At 41.2% G+C, this 23,078-nt stretch overlaps 1 protein-coding gene across 4 annotated transcripts in view; it reads right to left on the bottom strand.

Moving 5' to 3' along the window:
- The window catches only part of shroom3 (shroom family member 3), a 214,528-nt gene that overhangs the window by 15,463 nt on the left and 175,987 nt on the right, over positions 1–23,078 (bottom strand). For all 4 annotated transcript variants that reach the window (XM_061980735.2, XM_061980737.2, XM_072915338.1 and 1 more), the window contains 5 exons: positions 16,978–17,054; positions 11,583–11,659; positions 8,587–9,235; positions 2,608–2,770; positions 1,148–1,284 (listed from right to left, as the gene is read on the bottom strand). In XM_061980735.2, coding sequence (XP_061836719.2) covers positions 1,148–1,284; positions 2,608–2,770; positions 8,587–9,235; positions 11,583–11,659; positions 16,978–17,054 — 1,103 coding nt within the window. The remainder of the gene's footprint in view (positions 1–1,147; positions 1,285–2,607; positions 2,771–8,586; positions 9,236–11,582; positions 11,660–16,977; positions 17,055–23,078) is intronic.

Raw genomic sequence — 23,078 nt, 5'->3', positions numbered from 1 at the left:
ATAACATATAGAACATGCTATGCGTTTACCAAACAATCTGTCACTCCTAATCGCTAAATCCCATGAAATCTTATATGTCTAGTCCCTTACGTGAATGAGCTAAATAATATTATTTGATATTTTACGGTAATATGTTAATAATTTCACACATAAGGCGCTCCTGAGTATAAGTCGCACCCCCGGCCAAACTATGAAAAAAACTGCGACTTATAGTCCGAAAAAAAACGGTACTCGTGTTTTTTGTATTAAAATTCTGTTGACTGAGCAGCCAGTTTTTGACTGTAAAATCTACGGTTGTTGTTTTTAACGGTGTATTCCTGTAAATGGAAAGACGGTACATTTGTTTTTACGGTAGAAAAACTGGTAGTTAAGTTGCCAGAATAAAAAAAAAAAACTTGTCCTGTTTTTCCATTAACAATATAATGTTGTAAAAACCAATGTAAATTTAACACAAAAATTTTGGCAACTAAGCTGCCATTTTTTTCCATAAAACCCCCCTAAAAAAACAGTGGTAGTTTTTCTATTTACCGTAAAATGTTGTAAACAATAGAAAAAACACTATATTTTACAGTAAAATGTTGTCAATGTAAAGTTTTTACTGTAAAATCGACAGTCTACTTAAAACAATTTATATAATTAATAATGAAATCCAGAGGCAAATTCATACATTATTCACTGTTACAAGCGGCCCTCAATGAAAACCAGTTTGACATCCCTGATCTAAATGAAAGAAAAGGAAAACATCCCAAGTCTCGGATGATTTTGATCTTATAGTGCCAAAAAAGGTAAAAGGTTAAAACAACAAAACAATTAAACTGTATTTGCTTATTGATTTGGATTTGCAGGTCAAATGTAATGTATTGTATCATCCTGTAGATGGCGGATGACTGTTTCGGATGAAACACCGAAACAGTAGGGGCTGCTGTCAGGCTTGTCACCGAAAGATTGGTTATGTTTCAGTTTTTCCTCTGTGTTTGTGTTTTATTTCCTGCATCAAGCCTGCCATCTCTGCATTTTGGGGTTCGTCACCAACAAATCGGTGTCAATACAGCAGTGAATGCGCCTTACACTCACTGACACTACTAATAACACAAAGACTTGTTTTGGTCGCCACCGTTTTACAAGAAGATAACAATGGAACAAATACCTGTCATTATTGTTGCTGGCTTGCCATAACATGTTCGCGCCCGGTCTGCTGTTTTGAAAGATGACTTCCACGAGCTCTACGGTTGATTTACCCTCCCTTCTTTCAAAGATTGATGACAGCGAGCCATCCTGTAACACCTGCATACAGTGAACACACAACAATTAAAACCATCATAACAAAAGTTTAGCAATAACAAACAAACAAACAAAAGTCAATAATGGGGGACTTTAATATCCATATGAATACCCCATCAGACCCTCAGTGCCTGGCGCTCCGGACTATAATTGATAGCTGTGGTCTTACACAAATAATAAATGAACCTACGCATCGCAACGGTAATACGATAGATCTAGTGCTGGTCAGGGGTGTCACCACCTCCAAAGTTATGGTACTCCCGTATACTAAAGTAATGTCCGATCATTACCTTATAAAATTCGAAGTTCTGACTCATTGTCAACAAACTAATAATAATAATAACTGCTATAGCAGCCGCAACATTAATGCTGCCACAACGATGACTCTTGCTGACCTACTGCCTTCGGTAATGGCACCATTCCCAAATTATGTCGGCTCTATTGATAACCTAACTAACAACTTTGACAATGCCCTGCGTGAAACCATTGATAGCATAGCACCGCTAAAACAAAAAAGGGCCCCTAAAAGGCGCACCCCATGGTTTACAGAAGAAACCAGAGCTAATAAATTATCATGTAGAAAGTTGGAACGCAAATGGCGCGCGACCAAGCTTGAGGTTTTCCATCAAGCATGGAGTGATAGTTTAATATCGTATAAACGCATGCTTACCTTAGCTAAAGCTAAATATTACTCAAATCTCATCCGTCTCAACAAAAACGACCCTAAATTTTTGTTTAGTACAGTAGCATCGCTAACCCAACAAGGGACTCCTCCCAATAGCTCCACCCACTCGGCAGATGACTTTATGAATTTCTTTAATAAGAAAATTGAACTCATTAGAAAGGAGATTAAAGACAACGCATCCCAGCTACAACTGGGTTCTATTAATACAGATACAACTGTATCTACGACGGATACTGCAATACAAAATAGTCTCTCTCTTTGGATCCACTATGGACTGGACTCTCACAATATTATGTCAGACCCACTCGACATTCATTGCATTCGGTCTCCCCTAGAGGGGGGGGGGGGGTTACCCACATATGCGGTCCTCTCCAAGGTTTCTCATAGTCATTCACATCGACGTCCCACTGGGGTGAGTTTTTCCTTGCCCTTATGTGGGCTTTGTACCGAGGATGTCGTTGTGGCTTGTGCAGCCCTTTGAGACACTTGTGATTTAGGGCTATATAAATAAACATTGATTGATTGATTGAAAAGTTGATATGGCAACAAAGAGTCACTATAATAAGTATGGAATAAATGATATAATAAAAATCAGAAGTAAGACATTCTAAAAAAAAAAATATATATCCAAGGATGCCCACCAGTTGGCGTGACAGTGCTTCCACGCGATGCTCCTCTGGCGTCTTTTCCCTCTTGAGCAGAGGCTCGTACTCAAGGTCAAAACTGTCCATGTCCAGGCTAGAAATACTTGATGTAGTGGTGGACGTGAGGGTTGACGACTGCACTTTCAAAGATGGAAGAAGGCTGGTGGGGAAGCAGGGAAAAGGTAATGGGATAAAGATTAGCAGATTGAATGATATGACAAACATTAGAGTGGTGCCGATCTATTGGCCATTGATCAGCATTGAACCATTTTTGTGAAAAAGTATGTGATAGATTGGTTCGCTATCTCCTGCGACCTTGCACACACTGCAAAAACTGAAATCTAAGTAAGATTAAATATCTCAAATAAGGGTGATATTTGCTAACTTTCTGTCTGATAAGATAATTCTTCTCAGTAAGCAAATTTTATGTTAGAGTCTTTTACTTGTTTTAAGGGTTTTGGTCCTAAATGATCTCAGTAAGATATTACAGCTTGTTGCTGAGATTTTATGACCTAAATTGAGTAAAACATGCTTGAAACTAGAATATCAACTGTTGCAAAGCTGTGTCATCAACACTCACAAGTATAAAACTACTTTTTTTAAAGTAATAATTTCTTATTTCAAGCATGAAAAAAAAATCATGACTTTGACACAATTGTGTCTCATAATTAAAACAGATGACAGCCAAATGGACATTGCTGTTTTATTTTCAATGAAACAAGAGAAAATACGTACTCATAAAGTAGTGCAGTTGGCACAGTACAGTAAACTGACAGTTAATATTTAAACATTTGACATTTCAAACAATTTTGAACAGAAATAGTTCATGCACATTCAGATATATTCCTCAAAATTACAATTAAAAAAATATTGTCTGGGGGCCGGGCTGTATATAAGCACACTAATTGACTGAAAGAGCACGCACTTAGCGCGATGATGTCACGTTATCGATGGAAAAATGCATTTTCAGACCATATTATTTGCCTGAGCGGCTAGGAGACCCCGAGAGTAACAAGCGGTTGCCTTGTTGCCTTTCCATTAGAACAATAAATTCGTTTTTAGTATAAGTTTGCTGGTTTCAAGAAATGTAATGCCGAGCGCATATCATTATGTCAAGATAATGGCACTAGCATTTACTTAATTTAAGAATATTTTTCAACATATTGAGCAAAAAGGTCTCTTTTTTTTCTACCAAGAAAAGTACACTTGTTATTAGTGAGAATATACTTAATCTAAGGTATTTTTGGGTTCATTGAGGTTAGCTAATTTGACCTGTTTTGGAAAGTCTTGACAAGCCTAATTTTCTTGTTCTATTGGCAGATAATTTTGCTTAGTTCAAATAAAATACCCCTAATTTTTGTAATTTTTTTTCTTGTTTTTTAACACTGACTTTTTGCAGTGCAGGACTGTCGTGCGTGGGGCCGCCACAGTTTCGGGATGTTGTCAGGGCCAGAGAGGAAGCCGGTTCAACCCGCCAAGGGCGAATGCCGCCCCCCAGACAAGACCAGACAAGGCAAGTGTATTATATAAGGCATCACCATGGAGACACTCTCACTTACTGCACTTTCATTTGATCATGTGCCTGCCTGTGGCGTTTTGTTGTGTTTTCCAACATGCAGGACACATGTACTTATTTTTTATAAGCATTTTAGAAGCAGCCCTGCAGTGCATCTACAAAACCCAAAACCAGTGAAGTTGGCACGTTGTGTAAATCGTAAATAAAACCAGAATACAATGATTTGCGAATCCCTTTCAACTTATATTCAATTGAATAGACTGCAAAGACAAGATATTTATTGTTCGAACTGAGAAACTTTTTTTTTTTTTGCAAATAATCATTAACTTAGAATTTAATGGCAGCAACACGTTGGAAAAAGAGTTGGTACAGGGGTATTTTTACCACTGTGTTACATGGCCTTTCCTTTGAACAACACTCAGTAAACGTTTGGGAATTGAGGAGACCAATTTTTGAAGCTTTTCAGGTGGAATTATTTACCATTCTTGCTTGATGTACAGTTTAAGTTGTTCAACAGTCCAGGGTCTCCCTTAATTTATTTTAGGTTTCATATTGCACCACACATTTTCAATGGGAGACAGGTCTGGACTACAGGCAGGCCAGTCTAGTACCCGCACTCTTTTACTATGAAGCCACGCTGTTGTAACACGTGGCTTGGCATTGTCTTGCTAAAATAAGCAGGGGCGTCCATGATAACGTTGCTTGGATGGCAACATATGTTGCTCCAAAACCTGTATGTACCTTTCAGCATTAATGGCCCCTTCACAGATGTGTAAGTTACCCATGCCTTGGGCCGAAGGTGCGCTCATTGGACGGAGACTGAACTTACTTCGCTCAAGACGCAAAAAAATGCATACTTAAGAAACTTTTTTTTCATATAAGAAAAATTTTGATCCACATGCGGCCCGTTAAGCTTTTAAATCTGGCCCGCCGGACATTCCCAAATAATTTTTTTAGATCTTTAAGATGGAAACTGTAGCTGCCATTATGATGTGCAGTGATGTTTTCTAAAGACCGTAAGTCTTGAACTATACCAAGTATTTTAATAGTTGGAATCTGCGTTTTTGCATGATATACTAGTTACTAGTAGTGAATGCAAGGCATACTTGATCAACAGCCATACAGGTCACACTGAGGGTGGCCGTATAAACAACTTTAACACTGCTACAAATATGCGCCACACTGTGAACCCACACCAAACAAGAATGACAAACACATTTCGGGAGAACATCCGCACCGTAGCACAACAGAACAAATACCCAGAACCCCTTGCAGCACTAACTCTTCCGGGACGCTACAATATACACCCCCCGCTACTTCCTACTCCCCCCCGCCTCAACCTCCTCATGCTCTCTCAGGGAGAGCATGTCCCAAATTCCAAGCTGCTGTTGTGAGGCATGTTAAAAAAAATAATGCACTTTGCGACTTCAACAATAAATATGGCAGTGCCATGTTGGCCTTTATCCATAACTTGAGTTGATTTATTTTGGAAAACCTTGTTACATTGTTTAATGCATCCAGCGGGGCATCACAACAAAATTAGGCATAATAATGTGTTAATTCCACAACTGTGTATATCGGAATCGGTTGATATCGGTATCGGTAATTAAGAGTTGGACAATATCGGAATATCGGATATCGGTAAAAAAGCCATTATCGGACATCTCTAATACAAAGTGTTTCAATGGTTGGAATCTGCGCTTTTGCATGATATACTAGTTACTATGGTAATCTACGTCACAGCAGCTCAGACGAGGCACCAAGCAGTGTGGGTGGGGAGCGTTTCCACAGAGTGTTTCCAGAGCGGCCAGCCTGAAATGCAGGTGTCAGGGACAGAGGTGGAAGGAGATTTTTACAACAAAGTTCTAAAACTTAGTGATGTATCAGATTGTAGGTGGGTTTATTTTTTACCCTTCGTGTTCATGTTCCGCTGTGTTTTTGCATTTTTGTTGCGTTTCGCTTGATTGTAAAATATTTCGATCGAGAAGGGGTGTGATGTTCATATGTTGTCAATATTCAGTGTTTCATTCTTCATAGTTAATATTGTAAACCCCACATTCTTTATTTTCATGTACATTCTGGGTGTCTCATTCAGTAAAAAAATGGAATATTCCATTCCGTTTTTTTTAAGGTGGTCTGTCATAACTTTTTTAGCATTCAATCAGACATTATTGTAAGGTTTTGTATTAGTCCATCCATCCATCCATCTTCTTCCGCTTATCCGAGGTCGGGTCGTGGGGGCAGCAGCCTAAGCAGGGAAGCCCAGACTTTCCTCTCCGCAGCCACTTCGTCCAGCTCTTCCTGTGGGACCCCGAAGCGTTTCCAGGCCAGCCGGGAGACATAGTCTTCCCAACGTGTCCTGGGTCTTCCCCGTGGCCTCCTACCGGTCGGGCGTGCCCAAACACCTGGTGGCACCTCATCTGGCTCCTCTCGATGTGGAGGAGCAGCGGCTTTACTTTGAGCTCCCCCCGGATGACAGAGCTTCTCACCCTATCTCTAAGGGAGAGCCCCGCCACCCGGCGGAGGAAGCTCATTTCGGCCGCTTGAACCCGTGATCTGGTCCTTTCGGTCATAACCCAAAGCTCATGACCATAGGTGAGGATGGGAACGTAGATCGACTGGTAAATTGAGAGCTTTGCCTTCCGGCTCAGCTCCTTCTTCACCACAACGGATCGATACAGCGTCCGCATTACTGAAGACGCCGCACCGATCCGCCTGTCGATTTCACGATCCAGTCTTTCCTCACTCGTGGACAAGACCCCGAGGTACTTGAACTCCTCCACTTGGGGAAGGGTCTCCTCCCCAACCCGGAGATGGCACTCCACCCTTTTCCGGGCGAGAACCATGGACTCGGACTTGGAGGTGCTGATTCTCATCCCAGTCGCTTCACACTCGGCTGCGAACCGATCCAGTGAGAGCTGAAGATCCTGGCCAGATGAAGCCATCAGGACCACATCATCTGCAAAAAGCAGAGACCTAATCCTGCAGCCACCAAACCGGATCCCCTCAACGCCTTGACTGCGCCTAGAAATTCTGTTTTAAGTTAAATTTTGTCGCCGGATAGTCGAACCTCGGATTCAGGAGGAACAGTGTGGTTTTCGTCCTGGCCGTGGAACTGTGGACCAGCTCTATACTCTCGGCAGGGTCCTTGAGGGTGCATGGGAGTTTGCCCAACCTGTCTACATGTGCTTTGTGGACTTGGAGAAGGTTTTCGACCGTGTCCCTCGGGAAGTCCTGTGGGGAGTGCTCAGAGAGTACGGGGTATCGGACTGTCTGATTTTGGCGGTCCGCTCCCTGTATAATCAGTGCCAGAGCTTGGTCCGCATTGCCGGCAGTAAGTCGGACACGTTTCCAGTGAGGGTTGGACTCCGCCAAGGCTGCCCTTTGTCACCGATTCTGTTCATAACTTTTATGGACAGAATTTCTAGGCGCAGTCAAGGCGTTGAGGGGATCCGGTTTGGTGGCTGCAGGATTAGGTCTCTGCTTTTTGCAGATGATGTGGTCCTGATGGCTTCATCTGGCCAGGATCTTCAGCTCTCACTGGATCGGTTCGCAGCCGAGTGTGAAGCGACTGGGATGAGAATCAGCACCTTCAAGTCCGAGTCCATGGTTCTCGCCCGGAAAAGGGTGGAATACCATCTTCGGGTTGGGGAGGAGACCCTGCCCCAAGTGGAGGAGTTCAAGTACCTCGGAGTCTTGTTCACGAGTGAGGGAAGAGTGGATCGTGAGATCGACAGGCGGATCGGTGTGGCATCTTCAGTAATGCGGACGCTGTATCGATCCGTTGTGGTGAAGAAGGAGCTGAGCCGGAAGGCAAAGCTCTCAATTTACCAGTCGATCTACGTTCCCATCCTCACCTATGGTCATGAGCTTTGGGTTATGACCAAAAGGACAAGATCTCGGGTACAAGCGGCCGAAATGAGTTTCCTCCGCCGGGTGAAGGGGCTCTCCCTTAGAGATAGGGTGAGAAGCTCTGTCATCCGGGGGGAGCTCAAAGTAAAGCCGCTGCTCCTCCACATCGAGAGGAGCCAGATGAGGTGGTTCGGGCATCTGGTCAGGATGCCACCCGATCGCCTCCCTCGGGAGGTGTTTAAGGCACGTCCGACCGGTAGGAGGCCACGGGGAAGACCCAGGACACGTTGGGAAGACTATGTCTCCCGGCTGGCCTGGGAACGCCTCGGGATCCCCCGGGAGGAGCTGGACGAAGTGGCTGGGGAGAGGGAAGTCTGGGCTTCCCTGCTTAGGCTGCTGCCCCCGCGACCCGACCTCGGATAAGCGGAAGAAGATGGATGGATGGAGTTACATTTTGTATTACGTGTTCCTAAAAATAGATACCCAGACACATTCTTTTCTCTGAATTTGGCCCCCCAAGGCAAAATAATTGCCCAGGCTTGGCGTATAGGGAGGAATTAGCCAGATATAGTAACACACATCGAAGAATGGAGTAGAAGAAAACAAACCTTTCGGCTGTCTGCAAAGAGATGTTGTTCAACTGAAGGATAGGGTCAGGAGTCGGAGGAGGGAAGTCCTCCATGATGTCAGTCTCTCTGATAGAAGGCGGCAGAGATGGAGGGGCAGGATTTTGGAGAAAGACATCATCTAAGTCCTCGTTACACAGGAATAATGTTGGTTGCTGGCGGGACAAGTGCTGGTGGATGGATAGCTGAGAGGACGGAGACTCCATACTTTCACTTTGCTTCCTTTCAGTTGTGGGGTCAAACGGGACATGGAGCAGCGACGACGCCGCCACTGATGGGACTTGTTTGTCGTCTTCTTGATGACATTCTCCTCTTCTGTCTAAACTAAAAGTTATTTCACTTTGAGCGTCCTTCATAGTGCCGTCACTTAAACTGTGTCCTATATGTTTGCCTATCATTGCATCACCAGGTATGCTGCTTTGAGGGATGTCAGGGTAGGTAGCAGCATCCCGATGGGCTTGGATCAGACCCTCGTTAGCAGGCCACTCAGCCCCGCCTCTGTCCGGGCAGGAGAGTGGACAAGGAAGACCTACGGAGGCTGCTAGAGAGGGGGTGCTATTAGCTCGCTGACGGTCTGTGTACCTCTGACGTCTGTGCCGCAGAGACACGGGAGTGTGGGAGGAGGTTGCATCTAGAAAAGGGACAATAAGTTAGAATAAGTGTTGCGGTACTGAAAACAACCTACTCAAAATACATATTACACTTAGGTATGAGCGATACTGTATGTTCTAAAATCTGCATCGCGATATACAAAACCCAAAACTAGTGACACGTGGCACGTTGTGTAATTTGTAAATAAAAACAGAATACAATGATTTGCAAATCCTTTTCAACCTATATTCAATTGAATAGACTGTAAGGACAAGATACTTAACTTCCGAACTGGAAAACTGTTATTTTTTTTGCAAATATTAGCTCATTTGGAATTTGATGCCAGCAACATGTTTCAAAAGAGCTGGCACAAGTGGCAAAAAAGACTGAGAAAGTTGAGGAATGCTCATCAAACACTTATTTGGAACATCCCACAGGTGAACAATTGGGAGCAGGTGGGTGCCATGATTGGGTATAAAAGCAACTTCCATGAAATGCTCAGTCATTCACAAACAAGGATGGGGCGAGGGTCACCACTTTGTGAACAAATGCGTGAGCAAATTGTCAAACATTTTAGGAACAACATTTCTCAACCAGCTATTGCAAGGAATTTAGGGATTTCACCATCTACGGTCCGTGATTTCATCAAAAGGTTCAGAGAATCTGGAGAAATCACTGCACGTAACATTGAATGCCCGTGACCTTGGATCCCTCAGGCGGTACTGCATCAAAAAGCGACATCAGTGTGTAAAGGATATCACCACATGGGCTAAGGAACACTTTAGAAAACCACTGTCAGTAACTACAGTTCTGTAAGTGCAAGTTAAAACTCTACTATGCAAAGCGAAAGCCATTTATCGACAACACCCAGAAACGCTGCCGGCTTTGCTGGGCCCGAGCTCATCTAAGATGGACTGATGCAAATGGGGGTGTATTAGTGCCTAAGGCATGGGTAACTTACACATCTGTGAAGGCACCATTAATGCTGAAAGGTACATACAGGTTTTGCAGCAACATATGTTGCCATCCGAGCAACGTTATCATGGACGCCCCTGCTTATTTCTGCAAGACAATGCCAAGCCACGTGTTGCAACAGCCTGGCTTCATAGTAAAAGAGTGCGGGTACTAGACTGGCCTGCCTGTAGTCCAGACCTGTCTCCCATTGAAAATGTGTGGCGCATTATGACGCCTAAAATACCACAACGGAAACCCTCGGACTGTTGAACAACTTAAGCTGTACATCAAGCAAGAATGGGAAAGAATTCCACCTGAAAAGCCTCAAAAATTGGTCTCCTCAGTTCCCAAAAGTGTTGTTAAAAGGAAAGGCCATGTAACACAATGGTAAAAATGCCCCTGTGCCAACTTCTTTGCAATGTGTTGCTGCCATTAAATTTTAAGTTAATGATTATTTGCAAAAAAAAAAAGTGTTTCTCAGTTTGAACATTAAATATCTTGTCTTTGCAGTCTATTCAATCGAATATAAGTTGAAAAGGATTTGCAAATCATTGCATTCTGTTTTTATTTACAAATTACACAACGTGCCAACTTCACTGGTTTTGGGTTTTGTACAACAGGCAATCAATGTGGATTGTGGAAACACATCCTCTGAAGCAACAGAGTTTCGTACTATTGAGCTGGAAGGTTCCATTGATCATCGTTATCATATATTATGATTTTGTCGCTAATGAACTGCCAATTGAAGGGATAAAGTTCAGTGACTTCAATTGCAGATCCATCCATTTTCTTCCGCTTATCCGAGGTTGGGTCACGGGGGCAGCAGCCTAAGCAGGGAAGCCCAGACTTCCCTCTCCCCAGCCACTTCGTCCAGCTCCTCCTGGTGGATCCCGAGGCGTTCCCAGGCCAACCGGGAAACATAGTCTCCCCAACGTGTCCTGGGTCTTCCCCGTGACCTCCTAAGCGGTCGGACGTTCCCTAAACACCTCCCTAGGGAGGTGTTCGGGTGGCATCCTGACCAGATGCCAGAACCAACTCATCTGGCTCCTCTCGATGTGGAGGAGCAGCGGCTTTACTTTGAGCTCCTCCCGGATGGCAGAGCTTCTCACCCTATCTCTAAGGGAGAGCCCTGCCACCCGGCGGGGGAAAGTCATTTCGGCCGCTTGTACCCGTAATCTTGTCATTTCGGTCATAACCCAAAGCTCATGACCATAGGTGAGGATGGGAACGTAGATCGACCGGTAAATTGAGAGCTTTGCCTTCCGGCTCAGCTCCTTTTTCAATTGCAAATGTTGATCCAAAATCAGAGAATGTAAACGTCAAGCGAGCAGCAGAGTTTGGAGGTTTAGGAGCAAGCCGTGTTTCAAAAAAATACATTTTCAATCAATTACTCACCGACTACTACTGTACATGGTAAAAATGTTATTGCTCACCTGGAAAGGATCCAGCAGCACCGTTCTGTGATGGAGGAGGAGAGGAAAGTCCTTTTTGCAGCTTGTAGTCTGCAACTCTAAGAGATACAGACAGATCATTCAAGTCAATACACAGTACAATTTAGGATATGTTTCTTTAATTACAAATTAGTGTATGATTACACACAAACTTAAATATCAGCAGACACAAAGTAAACAATTGTATTGTTGATAATAAAGGTAATCATTATTATTCTTCATTAACAATAGTGCTATTTTTTATTGGTATTTTTATTTCTCCATTTGCAGTGCAATAATGTTCATTGTCATTTCTGTGTTATTAATATTTACCGTATTTTCCGGATCATAGGGCGCACCGGCTTATAAGGCGCACTGCCGATAAATGGTCTATTTTCGAGCTTTTTTTATACATAAGACACACCGGATTATAGGGTGCATTAAAGGAGTCATATTATTTTATTTTTTTTCTAAATGTAAAACACTTCCTTGTGGTCTACATAACATGTAATGGTGGTTCTTTGGTCAAAATGTTGCATACAGATCATCTTCAAGCTACTTTCTGAAAGTCGCTTCCGGTCTTATTTACGTGGCTCACCTTCGACCGAATCTTCTCCCCGTCATTTTTGTTGTAGCGTGCAAGGACGGGTGGAAGAAGTGTCAAAAGATGGAACTAACTATTTTAATGACATTCAGACTTTACTTAAATCAATAACGCAGCAGCATCTCCTCACCCGGAAACAATAACAACACCGGAAATGTGTCCCGTGAAAAACCGTCCGACCGGAACTCTCTAATAACTAAAGTTCCTTGGGTGAATAATGTAAACTCACTACACCGGTATGTTTTAGCGCTTTAATGGCGAGCTTACTGACAGATACAAAGGCAAAGGATGCGCACAATTTTTCAGGATTTATGCAGATCCCAAATACAGATCAGCAGGTACCAGAAGGTAAGAAAAGTTGCTTTTTGCATAATATTGCGAAACAGTACGCCAGATAATATGTCTTACCTTATACACACACCATAATAATACTTGTATGTTTAATGCGCCGACAATTCATCAAGCGGTGCGGCTTCATAGCTTACCAAAGTCGTACTAAAACATTTTGATATATTTTTGAGTGCCGTGTGTAATGTTCTATATTTTCAATGGAACATATAAAATGTTGGTGTTCTTTACTTCAGTCATATTGCCATCATCATATTGCAGTCTACACGTATCTCTTATGTTTGACTGCCATCTACTGGTCACACTTTTTATTACACCGTGTACCAAATAAAATTGTTTCGAGGTCGGTAAGCAAAACCAGAATTATTCCGTACATTAGGCGCACCGGGTTATAAGGCGCACAGTCGAGTTTTGAGGGGAAAAAAAGGATTTTAAGTGCGCCTTATAGTCCGGAAAATACGGTACTTTTCTAACTGCTTCTTTGCTATCACTTTTCGTGTCATATTTGTCCATATTGTATTTGCTGATGTTGTTCTGTTGTTGTTGTCTTTGTCTTATCCCCCTCTTGTCCCCACAATTTCCACCTCTGTCTTCCTTTTTTTCTTCTTTCTATTCCCTACTGCTCCGGTCTGGCTGCGCCAAACATTAATATAAATCTGTTTAATAAAGTCAAATACAACTAAGGCTACAAGAGAAGTATCTCACACTTCTCTTTTGTAAAGTAAATTTGTACAGTGGATATGGACATCTACATCAACTATATGATTTGCCTGAGTGGCTGGACAGGACAAAAAAAAAGTGAAACTTGTACATTTCAAATCTATTGTGGTGATGTATGGAGTCAAATTTTTTTTAATTGTGTCGATGTCCAAATAGTTCTGGTTTAGGGGTGCAACCAATACAACTTTTTTGCTTCCGATACCATACCGATATTGGAGCTTTAAGTATTGGGTGATACTGATCTTGATCGGATATATGAAATCAAAAGGAATCACACACACTTTTATAATTTTGCAGTGCGGAATGTTAGAAACACTTTGATTTAGTGAAATGAGTTAAACAGAGAACAATGGTAGGTATGAAAAACACAAAACAATTTTTAATTAAGTTTCTGAAATAAACTTGTGCTGTCTTCAAGTGGAGCGGTAATTCCTTTTTTGAAGACACTTAGTGGTCACAATATTCCATGAAGCTCATGACGCAGTGAGTGGAATGATGCGAACACGTTTGTTACTGGATACTTTCTAATACGCTTCTGCCTTGGATATTTTGTATATGTAGTAATATGCAACGATGATTATTTGATAGTTGTTTATATTGACAAATGTGCTTTTTTTAAACTGCAACATTGTTCAATTAAGGACTGTCTAGCTTGTGTGCTATTTGTTGGGTAGCTGCTTTGTTGTAGCGGTGTAGCGTGCAAGGACGGGAGTGGAAGAAGTGTCAAAAGACGGAGCTAACTGTTTTAATGACATTCAGACTTTTCTTAAATCAATAACGGAGCAGCATCTCCTCATCCGGAAACAACAACACCTGAAATGTGTCCCGTGAAAAACCGTCCGAACGGAACTCTAATAACTAAAGTTCCTTGGGTGAATAATGTAAAATCACTACACCGGTATGTTTTAGTGCTTTCATGGCGAGTTTACTGACAGATATAAGTAAGAACTTTACACTACTTTATATTAGAAATGGCAACAGCGGCGGATGAATGTCCCATAACAAGAAGATAAAGAAAAAGAAGAAGCTTATCGACTACAGCGTCGGCACGGACGCACGCAATTTTTCATGATTTATGCAGATCCCAAATACAGATCAGCATGCACCAGAAGGTAAGAAAAGTTGCTTTTGCATAATATTGCGAAACAAAACACCAGATAATATGTCTTACCTTATACACACACCATAATAATACTTGTATGTTTAATGCGCCGACAATTCATCAAGCGGTGCGGCTTCATAGCTTACCAAAGTCGTACTAAAACATTTTGATATATTTTTGAGTGCCGTGTGTAATGTTCTATATTTTCAATGGAACATATAAAATGTTGGTGTTCTTTACTTCAGTCATATTGCCATCATCATATTGCAGTCTACACGTATCTCTTATGTTTGACTGCCATCTACTGGTCACACTTTTTATTACACCGTGTACCAAATAAAATTGTTTCGAGGTCGGTAAGCAAAACCAGAATTATTCCGTACATTAGGCGCACCGGGTTATAAGGCGCACAGTCGAGTTTTGAGGGGAAAAAAAGGATTTTAAGTGCGCCTTATAGTCCGGAAAATACGGTACTTTTCTAACTGCTTCTTTGCTATCACTTTTCGTGTCATATTTGTCCATATTGTATTTGCTGATGTTGTTCTGTTGTTGTTGTCTTTGTCTTATCCCCCTCTTGTCCCCACAATTTCCACCTCTGTCTTCCTTTTTTTCTTCTTTCTATTCCCTACTGCTCCGGTCTGGCTGCGCCAAACATTAATATAAATCTGTTTAATAAAGTCAAATACAACTAAGGCTACAAGAGAAGTATCTCACACTTCTCTTTTGTAAAGTAAATTTGTACAGTGGATATGGACATCTACATCAACTATATGATTTGCCTGAGTGGCTGGACAGGACAAAAAAAAAGTGAAACTTGTACATTTCAAATCTATTGTGGTGATGTATGGAGTCAAATTTTTTTTAATTGTGTCGATGTCCAAATAGTTCTGGTTTAGGGGTGCAACCAATACAACTTTTTTGCTTCCGATACCATACCGATATTGGAGCTTTAAGTATTGGGTGATACTGATCTTGATCGGATATATGAAATCAAAAGGAATCACACACACTTTTATAATTTTGCAGTGCGGAATGTTAGAAACACTTTGATTTAGTGAAATGAGTTAAACAGAGAACAATGGTAGGTATGAAAAACACAAAACAATTTTTAATTAAGTTTCTGAAATAAACTTGTGCTGTCTTCAAGTGGAGCGGTAATTCCTTTTTTGAAGACACTTAGTGGTCACAATATTCCATGAAGCTCATGACGCAGTGAGTGGAATGATGCGAACACGTTTGTTACTGGATACTTTCTAATACGCTTCTGCCTTGGATATTTTGTATATGTAGTAATATGCAACGATGATTATTTGATAGTTGTTTATATTGACAAATGTGCTTTTTTTAAACTGCAACATTGTTCAATTAAGGACTGTCTAGCTTGTGTGCTATTTGTTGGGTAGCTGCTTTGTTGTAGCGGTGTAGCGTGCAAGGACGGGAGTGGAAGAAGTGTCAAAAGACGGAGCTAACTGTTTTAATGACATTCAGACTTTTCTTAAATCAATAACGGAGCAGCATCTCCTCATCCGGAAACAACAACACCTGAAATGTGTCCCGTGAAAAACCGTCCGAACGGAACTCTAATAACTAAAGTTCCTTGGGTGAATAATGTAAAATCACTACACCGGTATGTTTTAGTGCTTTCATGGCGAGTTTACTGACAGATATAAGTAAGAACTTTACACTACTTTATATTAGAAATGGCAACAGCGGCGGATGAATGTCCCATAACAAGAAGATAAAGAAAAAGAAGAAGCTTATCGACTACAGCGTCGGCACGGACGCACGCAATTTTTCATGATTTATGCAGATCCCAAATACAGATCAGCATGCACCAGAAGGTAAGAAAAGTTGCTTTTGCATAATATTGCGAAACAAAACACCAGATAATATGTCTTACCTTATACACACACCATAATAATACTTGTATGTTTAATGCGCCGACAATCCATCAAGCGGTGCGGCTTCATAGCTTACCAAAGTCGTACTAAAACATTTTGATAGATTTTTGAGCGCCGTGTGTAATGTTCTATATTTCCAATGAAACATTTAAAATGTTGGTGTTTACTTGAGACATATTGCCATCATAATGCAGCCTACACTTATCTCTTATGTTTGACTGCCATCTACTGGTCACACTTATCATTACACCATGTACCAATTAAAATAGCTTCGAGGTGGTTAAGCTCAACCAAACGTATTCCTTACATTAGGCGCACCGGGTTAAAAGGCGCACTGACGAGTTTTTTTTGGGGAAAAAAGGATTTTAAGTGCGCCTTATAGTCCGGAAAACACGGTACATAATTTTTTGCAGATATCAGACCAGATTGCGACACCCCTAACATTAATTAACTCATGTTGGATTAATTTTAGCATCTTAAATGTCCAAAATGTATTGAAGTTGTCCACTGAATTTTGTGAATCTTTATCTGTTCCAACAGAACTGAATCATGTTCTCCCCTTTGCTCCTATTTGAAATACTGTATTTATGGATGTTATCCCCATGTATTTCTTCATATCTTTGCTTTCTTTTTAACTTCTTACTTACTCTTATGAGCTGCCTTAAAACACCTATGCACTCCTTCCCCTCGAGTCGAATCGCAGGGTGGACATACAGTATTTACCTGTCCTCAGTCTTAGTGCCGTGCACAGGTTCAGCGATGGCGGCATCAAACATCTTCAGGTTCTCTGATGGTATGTCCTGAAATACACACATTTTATTGTCTTAAAAACCTCATGGAAGTTCATCCAATGTTGACTCTATGGTATACGCCACTCCAAGCACACGCAGAGCCATGCTATAAAAAGATGAAAACATTTTATAATCCACGGTGGCATAATGGTTATCATTAGAGATGTCCGATAATGGCTTTTTTGCCGATATCCGATATTCCGATATTGTCCAACTCTTAATTACCGATTCCGTATCAACCGATACCAACATATACAGTCGTGGAATTAACACATTATTTTGCCTAATTTTGTTGTGATGCCCCGCTGGATGCATTAAACAATGTTTTCCAAAATAAATCAACTCAAGTTATGGAAACCAATGCCAACATGGCACTGCCATATTTATTATTGAAGTCACAAAGTGCATTTTTTTTTTTAACATGCCTCAAAACAGCAGCTTGCAATTTGGGACATGCTCTCCCTGAGAAAGCATGAGGAGGTTGAGGGGGGCGGGGTTGAGGTGGGGGGGAGAGGTAGGGGGTAGCGGGGGGTGTATATTGTAGCGTCCCGGAAGAGTTAGTGCTGCAAGGGGTTCTGGGTATTTGTTCTGTTGTGTTTATGTTGTGTTACGGTGTGGGAAGCGCTACAGGTGCATTAAAACCAAAACAAACAGGCTAAAGAACAGCTTCTTCCCCAGGGCCATAACCATCCTGAACGGACTGCCCTATTGTCCCTCATAACTGCCTTCTCTTCGGTGCAATAACCCATTCCACCAACCACCCTGTTTTTTTTCATGTATATATTCATTTCACCCTATATTCGTTGCACTTCTATATTTTTTATATTTTTATATATTTACACATTGTTTTCTAGCATGCACATATCGCACTGTATGGAATGGCCTCAATCTCGTTACCCTGCGTAATGACAATAAAGCTGATTCTGATTCTTCTGATGTTCTCCCGAAATGTGTTTGTCATTCTTGTTTGGTGTGGGTTCACAGTGTGGCGCATATTTGTAACAGTGTTAAAGTTGTTTATACGGCCACCCTCAGTGGGACCTGTATGGCTGTTGACCAAGTATGAATTGCATTCACTTGTGTGTGTGAAAAGCCGTAGATATTATGTGATTGGGCCGGCACGCAAATGCAGTGCCTTTAAGGCACGCCCCAAATATTGTTGTCTGGTTGGAAATCGGGAGAAATTCTGGAGAATGGTTGCCCCGGGAGATTTTCGGGAGGGGCACTGAAATCCGGGAGTCTCCCCGGAAAATTGGGAGGGTTGGCCAGTATGACTGGGAGATGCAACAGCCCTGTACTTCTCCCCACGTCCGTGTACCACTCCGCACAGAGGCGTTTTAAAAAGTCATAAATTGTACTTTTTCAAACCGATACCGATAATTTCCGATATTACATTTTAAAGCATTTATTGGCCGATAATATCAGCAGTAGGATATTATCGGACAACTCTAGTTATCATGGTAATCAAAGTAGGCTCAGGCATAGAGATAAGCAGTATCGAAAATGGATGGATAGAGCCATGGCCTACGGCATAAAACAGAAGTAGTCACTGGCACATGGATGATGTCTGACTGGCCTACAAGTTCAGTTCAAAACTTGTGTGAGACGAACTGCTTTAATGCAGCAGATCCCAAAACATTGCAGAACAGTCTTGTCGTATAGAAGATCTTTGACATGCGATTTTGGTATGTTATAATGAGAATGACGATCTTTGACTCATGTATACGTGTTGCTCCTGCTTCACGTATACAATACAACTTTTTCACTTACGATACCGTACCAATATTACTCGGCCTTCCTGGGGAAATAAGTAAATCAGTTGTGTTCAAAATGTTGCCAAACATAAGAGTGCCTCTAATATGTGTTTTCTTAGCATATTATGGAGGACATAAAAGTTGGGTTGCTTGATACTGGAGGTTTTCTGCATGCTGTGGTCATGTACACTCCCTGGGCTTGTGGTGGCGGATCTCTGCTCTCACTCGCACAGCAAATACTTTTGTGACCGCTTGTTTTTGACGATTGAATAAATGCATGACCCAAGTTACACCACTCTTTCACTTTTAATACAAAACCCAAAACCAGTTATTGGCACGTTGTGTAAATCGTGAATAAAAAGAGAATACAATGATTTGCAAATCCTTTTCAACTTATATTCAATTGAATAGACTGCAAAGACAAGATACTTAACGTTCGAACTGTCAAACTTTGTTATTTTTTGCAAATATTAGCTCATTTGGCATTTAATGGCTGCAACATGTTTCAAAAAAGCTGGCACAAGTGGCAAAAAAGATGAGGAATGCTCATCAAACACTTATTTGGAAAACACCCACAGGTGAACAGGCTAATTGGGAACAGGTGGGTGCCATGATTGGGTATACAAGCAGCTTCCATGAAATGCTCAGTCATTCACAAACAAGGATGGGGCGAGGGTCACCACTTTGTCAACAAATGCGTGAGCAAATTGTCGAACAGTTTAAGAACAACATTTCTCAACGAGATATTGCAAGGAATTTAGGGATTTCTGTAATATCATCAAAAGGTTCAGAGAATCTGGAGAAATCACTGCACGTAACATTGAATGCCCGTGACCTTGGATCCCTCAGGCGGTACTGCATCAAAAACCGACATCAGTGTGTAAAGGATATCACCACATGGGCTCAGGAGCACTTTAGAAAACCACTGTCAGTAACTACAGTTCGTCGCTACATCTGTAAGTGCAAGTTAAAACTTTACTATGCAAAGCGAAAGCCAATTTATCAACAACACCCAGAAACGCCGCCGGCTTCGCTGGGCCCGAGCTCATCTAAAATGGACTGATGCAAAGTGGAAAACTGTTCTGTGGTCTGACGAGTCCACATTTCAAATTGTTTTTGGAAACTGTGGACGTCGTGTCCTCTGGACCAAAGAAGAAAAGAACCATCCAGAATGTTCTAAGCATGGGTAACTTACACATCTGTGAAGGCATCAATAATGCTGAAAGTTACATACAGGTTTTGGAGCAACATAATTGCCATCCAAGCAATGTCTTTTTCATGGACGCCAAATTGTTTTTGGAAACTGTGGACGTCGTATCCTCCAGAACAAAGAGGAAAAGAACCATCCAGATTGTTATAGGCGCAAAGTTGAAAAGCCAGCATCTGTGATGGTATGGGGGTGTATTAGTGCTCAAGGCATGGGTAACTTACACATCTGTGAAGGCACCATCAATGCTGAAAGGTACATACAGGTTTTGGAGCAACATATGCTGCCATCCAAGAAACATTATCATGGACGCCCCTGCTTATTTCAGCAAGACAATGCCAAGCCACGTGTTACAACAGCGTGGCTTCATAGTAAAAGAGTGCGGGTACTAGACTGGCCTGCCTGTAGTCCAGACCTGTCTCCCATTGAAAATGTGTGGTGCATTATGAAGCCTAAAATACCACAACGGAGACCCCGCACTTTTGAACAACTTAAGTTGTACATCAAGCAAGAATGGGAAAGAATTCCACATGAAAAGCTTCAAAAATTGGTCTCCTCAGTTCCCAAACGTTTACTGAGTGTTGTTAAAAGGAAAGGCCATGTAACACAGTGGTAAAAATGCCCCCGTGCCAACTTTTTTGCAATGTGTTGCTGCCATTAAATTCTAAGTTAATGATGAGCGAGGGCGAAGTGGAAGCATCAAATTTACATTTGTAACAGAACTTCATGAATAAATGAATATATGAAAACACTGGATCATACAAACAGTCTGCATTTTTATTCGGTGCTGACTCAGTGCTCACGTACCGTGAATTGATGCGGCTCATTATGTAAAAAGTGTATTGTTAGTATTCAAGTATACTTTCGACAACCCGAGTAAAAAGTATATATTTGTGTTGATATTGGTATCGGCCAATAGTTAGGTCTGCAATATTGGTATCGTATTGAAAGTCAAAAAGTTGTATCGGGACACATTATTTTAAAGTTTCGGTTAAAGCGTGGCGCAGTGGAAGAGTGGCCGTGCGCAACCCGAGGGTCCCTGGTTCAATCCCCACCTATTACCAACCTCGTCATGTCCGTTGTGTCCTGAGCAAGACACTTCACCCTTGAACTTTATCGGCGTGACCAATGTCACATGAACATTGTTTTATTTGAGAAGGACAAACTTTCTTACAGTTTGTCTTTGCAATGGACAGATTTTTTTTAAGAAACACAAGGGAACTGCACATTTTTTGGAATTTTGCCTAACGTTCACAATCCTTATGTATGACAAGAACACATATTTGTATACATACGTATATATATATATTTATTTTATTATATATAAAATAAATACTTGAATTTCAGTGTTCATTTATTTACACATATACACACACATAACACTCATCTACTCATTGTTGAGTTAAGGGTTGAATTGTCCATCCTTGTTCTATTCTCTGTCACTATTTTTCGAACCATGCTGAACACCCTCTCTGATGATGCATTGCTGTGTGGCACGCACAAAAGTGCTTTCATCAAATGCACTAGATGGCAGTATTGTCCTGTTTAAGAGTGTCACAACATTGCTGTTTACGGCAGACGAACTGCTTTACGGTATACAAAAACGTGACTGTTGTTGTTGTGTGTTGTTGCCGCGCTGGGAGGACGTTAATGAAACTGCCTAACAATAAACCCACATAAGAAACCAAGAACTCGCCCTCCATCATTCTACAGTTGTAACGTTATTGGGCAGGTATGCTGTTTATGTTGTGGGTTAGCTGGACTCAGGTCCATGAGGACCTGAGTCCGCCTGAATTTCGGGAGAAAATTTGTCCCGGGAGGTTTTCGGGAGAGGCGCTGAATTTCGGGAGTCTCCCGGAAAATCCGGGACGGTTGGCAAGTATGAGTTAAAGCGTTGGAACTTTTTCAATTTGGCGCTGGTGAATATATACTGTATTGTGTTGCTCAAAGGGGAATTGCACTTTTTTGTGGAATTTTGCCTATCATCAATGTACTTTTTTATGCATCCTAACTTGATAATAATAGTAAATAAAAGTCATCTTACACAGAGTCAATGGGAGGTTCCTCTATTCCGCCCATAAAACCCAATAAAATAAATAAATAGAAAAAACGCGGCGCCTTGATCACAAACTTATGGGCCTATACTGACATCATCGAGTGGTAGGCTGATTCCTTGCTTCCTTGCTCGTCAAAGTTTACTGTAGTTCATAAATCATGCCTCTCATCTTAATAGTAGAGGGACGAGGATGCATTCTGACATGTTGGTACACTTTGACAGCCAATTTAGACCTGAAAATGGCGAGAACGACACAAAAAGACACTTCTATTTGCCATGATTATGAGTCATTCTTGATCTAAACGGGACTATAACACCATCCTATTAGTCGGCATCCTAATGACAGCGGACATTGTACAGTGTGTGATGTTTTATTATGTTTGTTGGCTCTCATGAAGTCTGCAGTGAGTAATAATCACTGATGATGTTGAGGAAAAAAAAGCAAATGTGATGCGTTTTTTAAATTAATGCGCCGTGTATGCTTAAAATAAGAGATGTTCGATAATATCGGCCTGCCGATATTATCGGCCAATAAATGCTTTAAAATGTAATATCGGAAATTATCGGTATCGTTTTTTTTATTATCGATATTGTTTTTTTTTTTTGTTTTTTTTAATTTATTAAATCAACATAAAAAACACAAGATACACTTACAATTAGTGCACCAACCCAAAAAACCTCCCTCCCCCATTTACACTCATTCACACAAAAGGGTTGTTTCTTTCTGTTATTAATATTTTGGTTCCTACATTATACATCAATATATATCAATACAGTCTGCAAGGGATACAGTCGGTAAGCACACATGATTGTGTGTGCTGCTGGTCCACTAATAGTACTAACCTTTAACAGTTAATTTTACAAATTTTCATTAATTACTAGTTTCTATGTAACTGTTTTTATATTGTTTTACTTTCTTTTTTATTCAAGAAAATGTTTTTAATTTATTTATCTTATTTTTTTTTATTTTTAAAAGGGACCTTATCTTCACCATACCTGGATGTCCAAATTAGGCA

Source organism: Nerophis lumbriciformis, linkage group LG20 (assembly GCF_033978685.3).
Source record: "Nerophis lumbriciformis linkage group LG20, RoL_Nlum_v2.1, whole genome shotgun sequence".
NCBI lineage: Eukaryota > Metazoa > Chordata > Actinopteri > Syngnathiformes > Syngnathidae > Nerophis > Nerophis lumbriciformis.
Note: the sequence above shows the minus strand (reverse complement) of the source record. Positions and strands in the feature narration are given on the sequence as shown.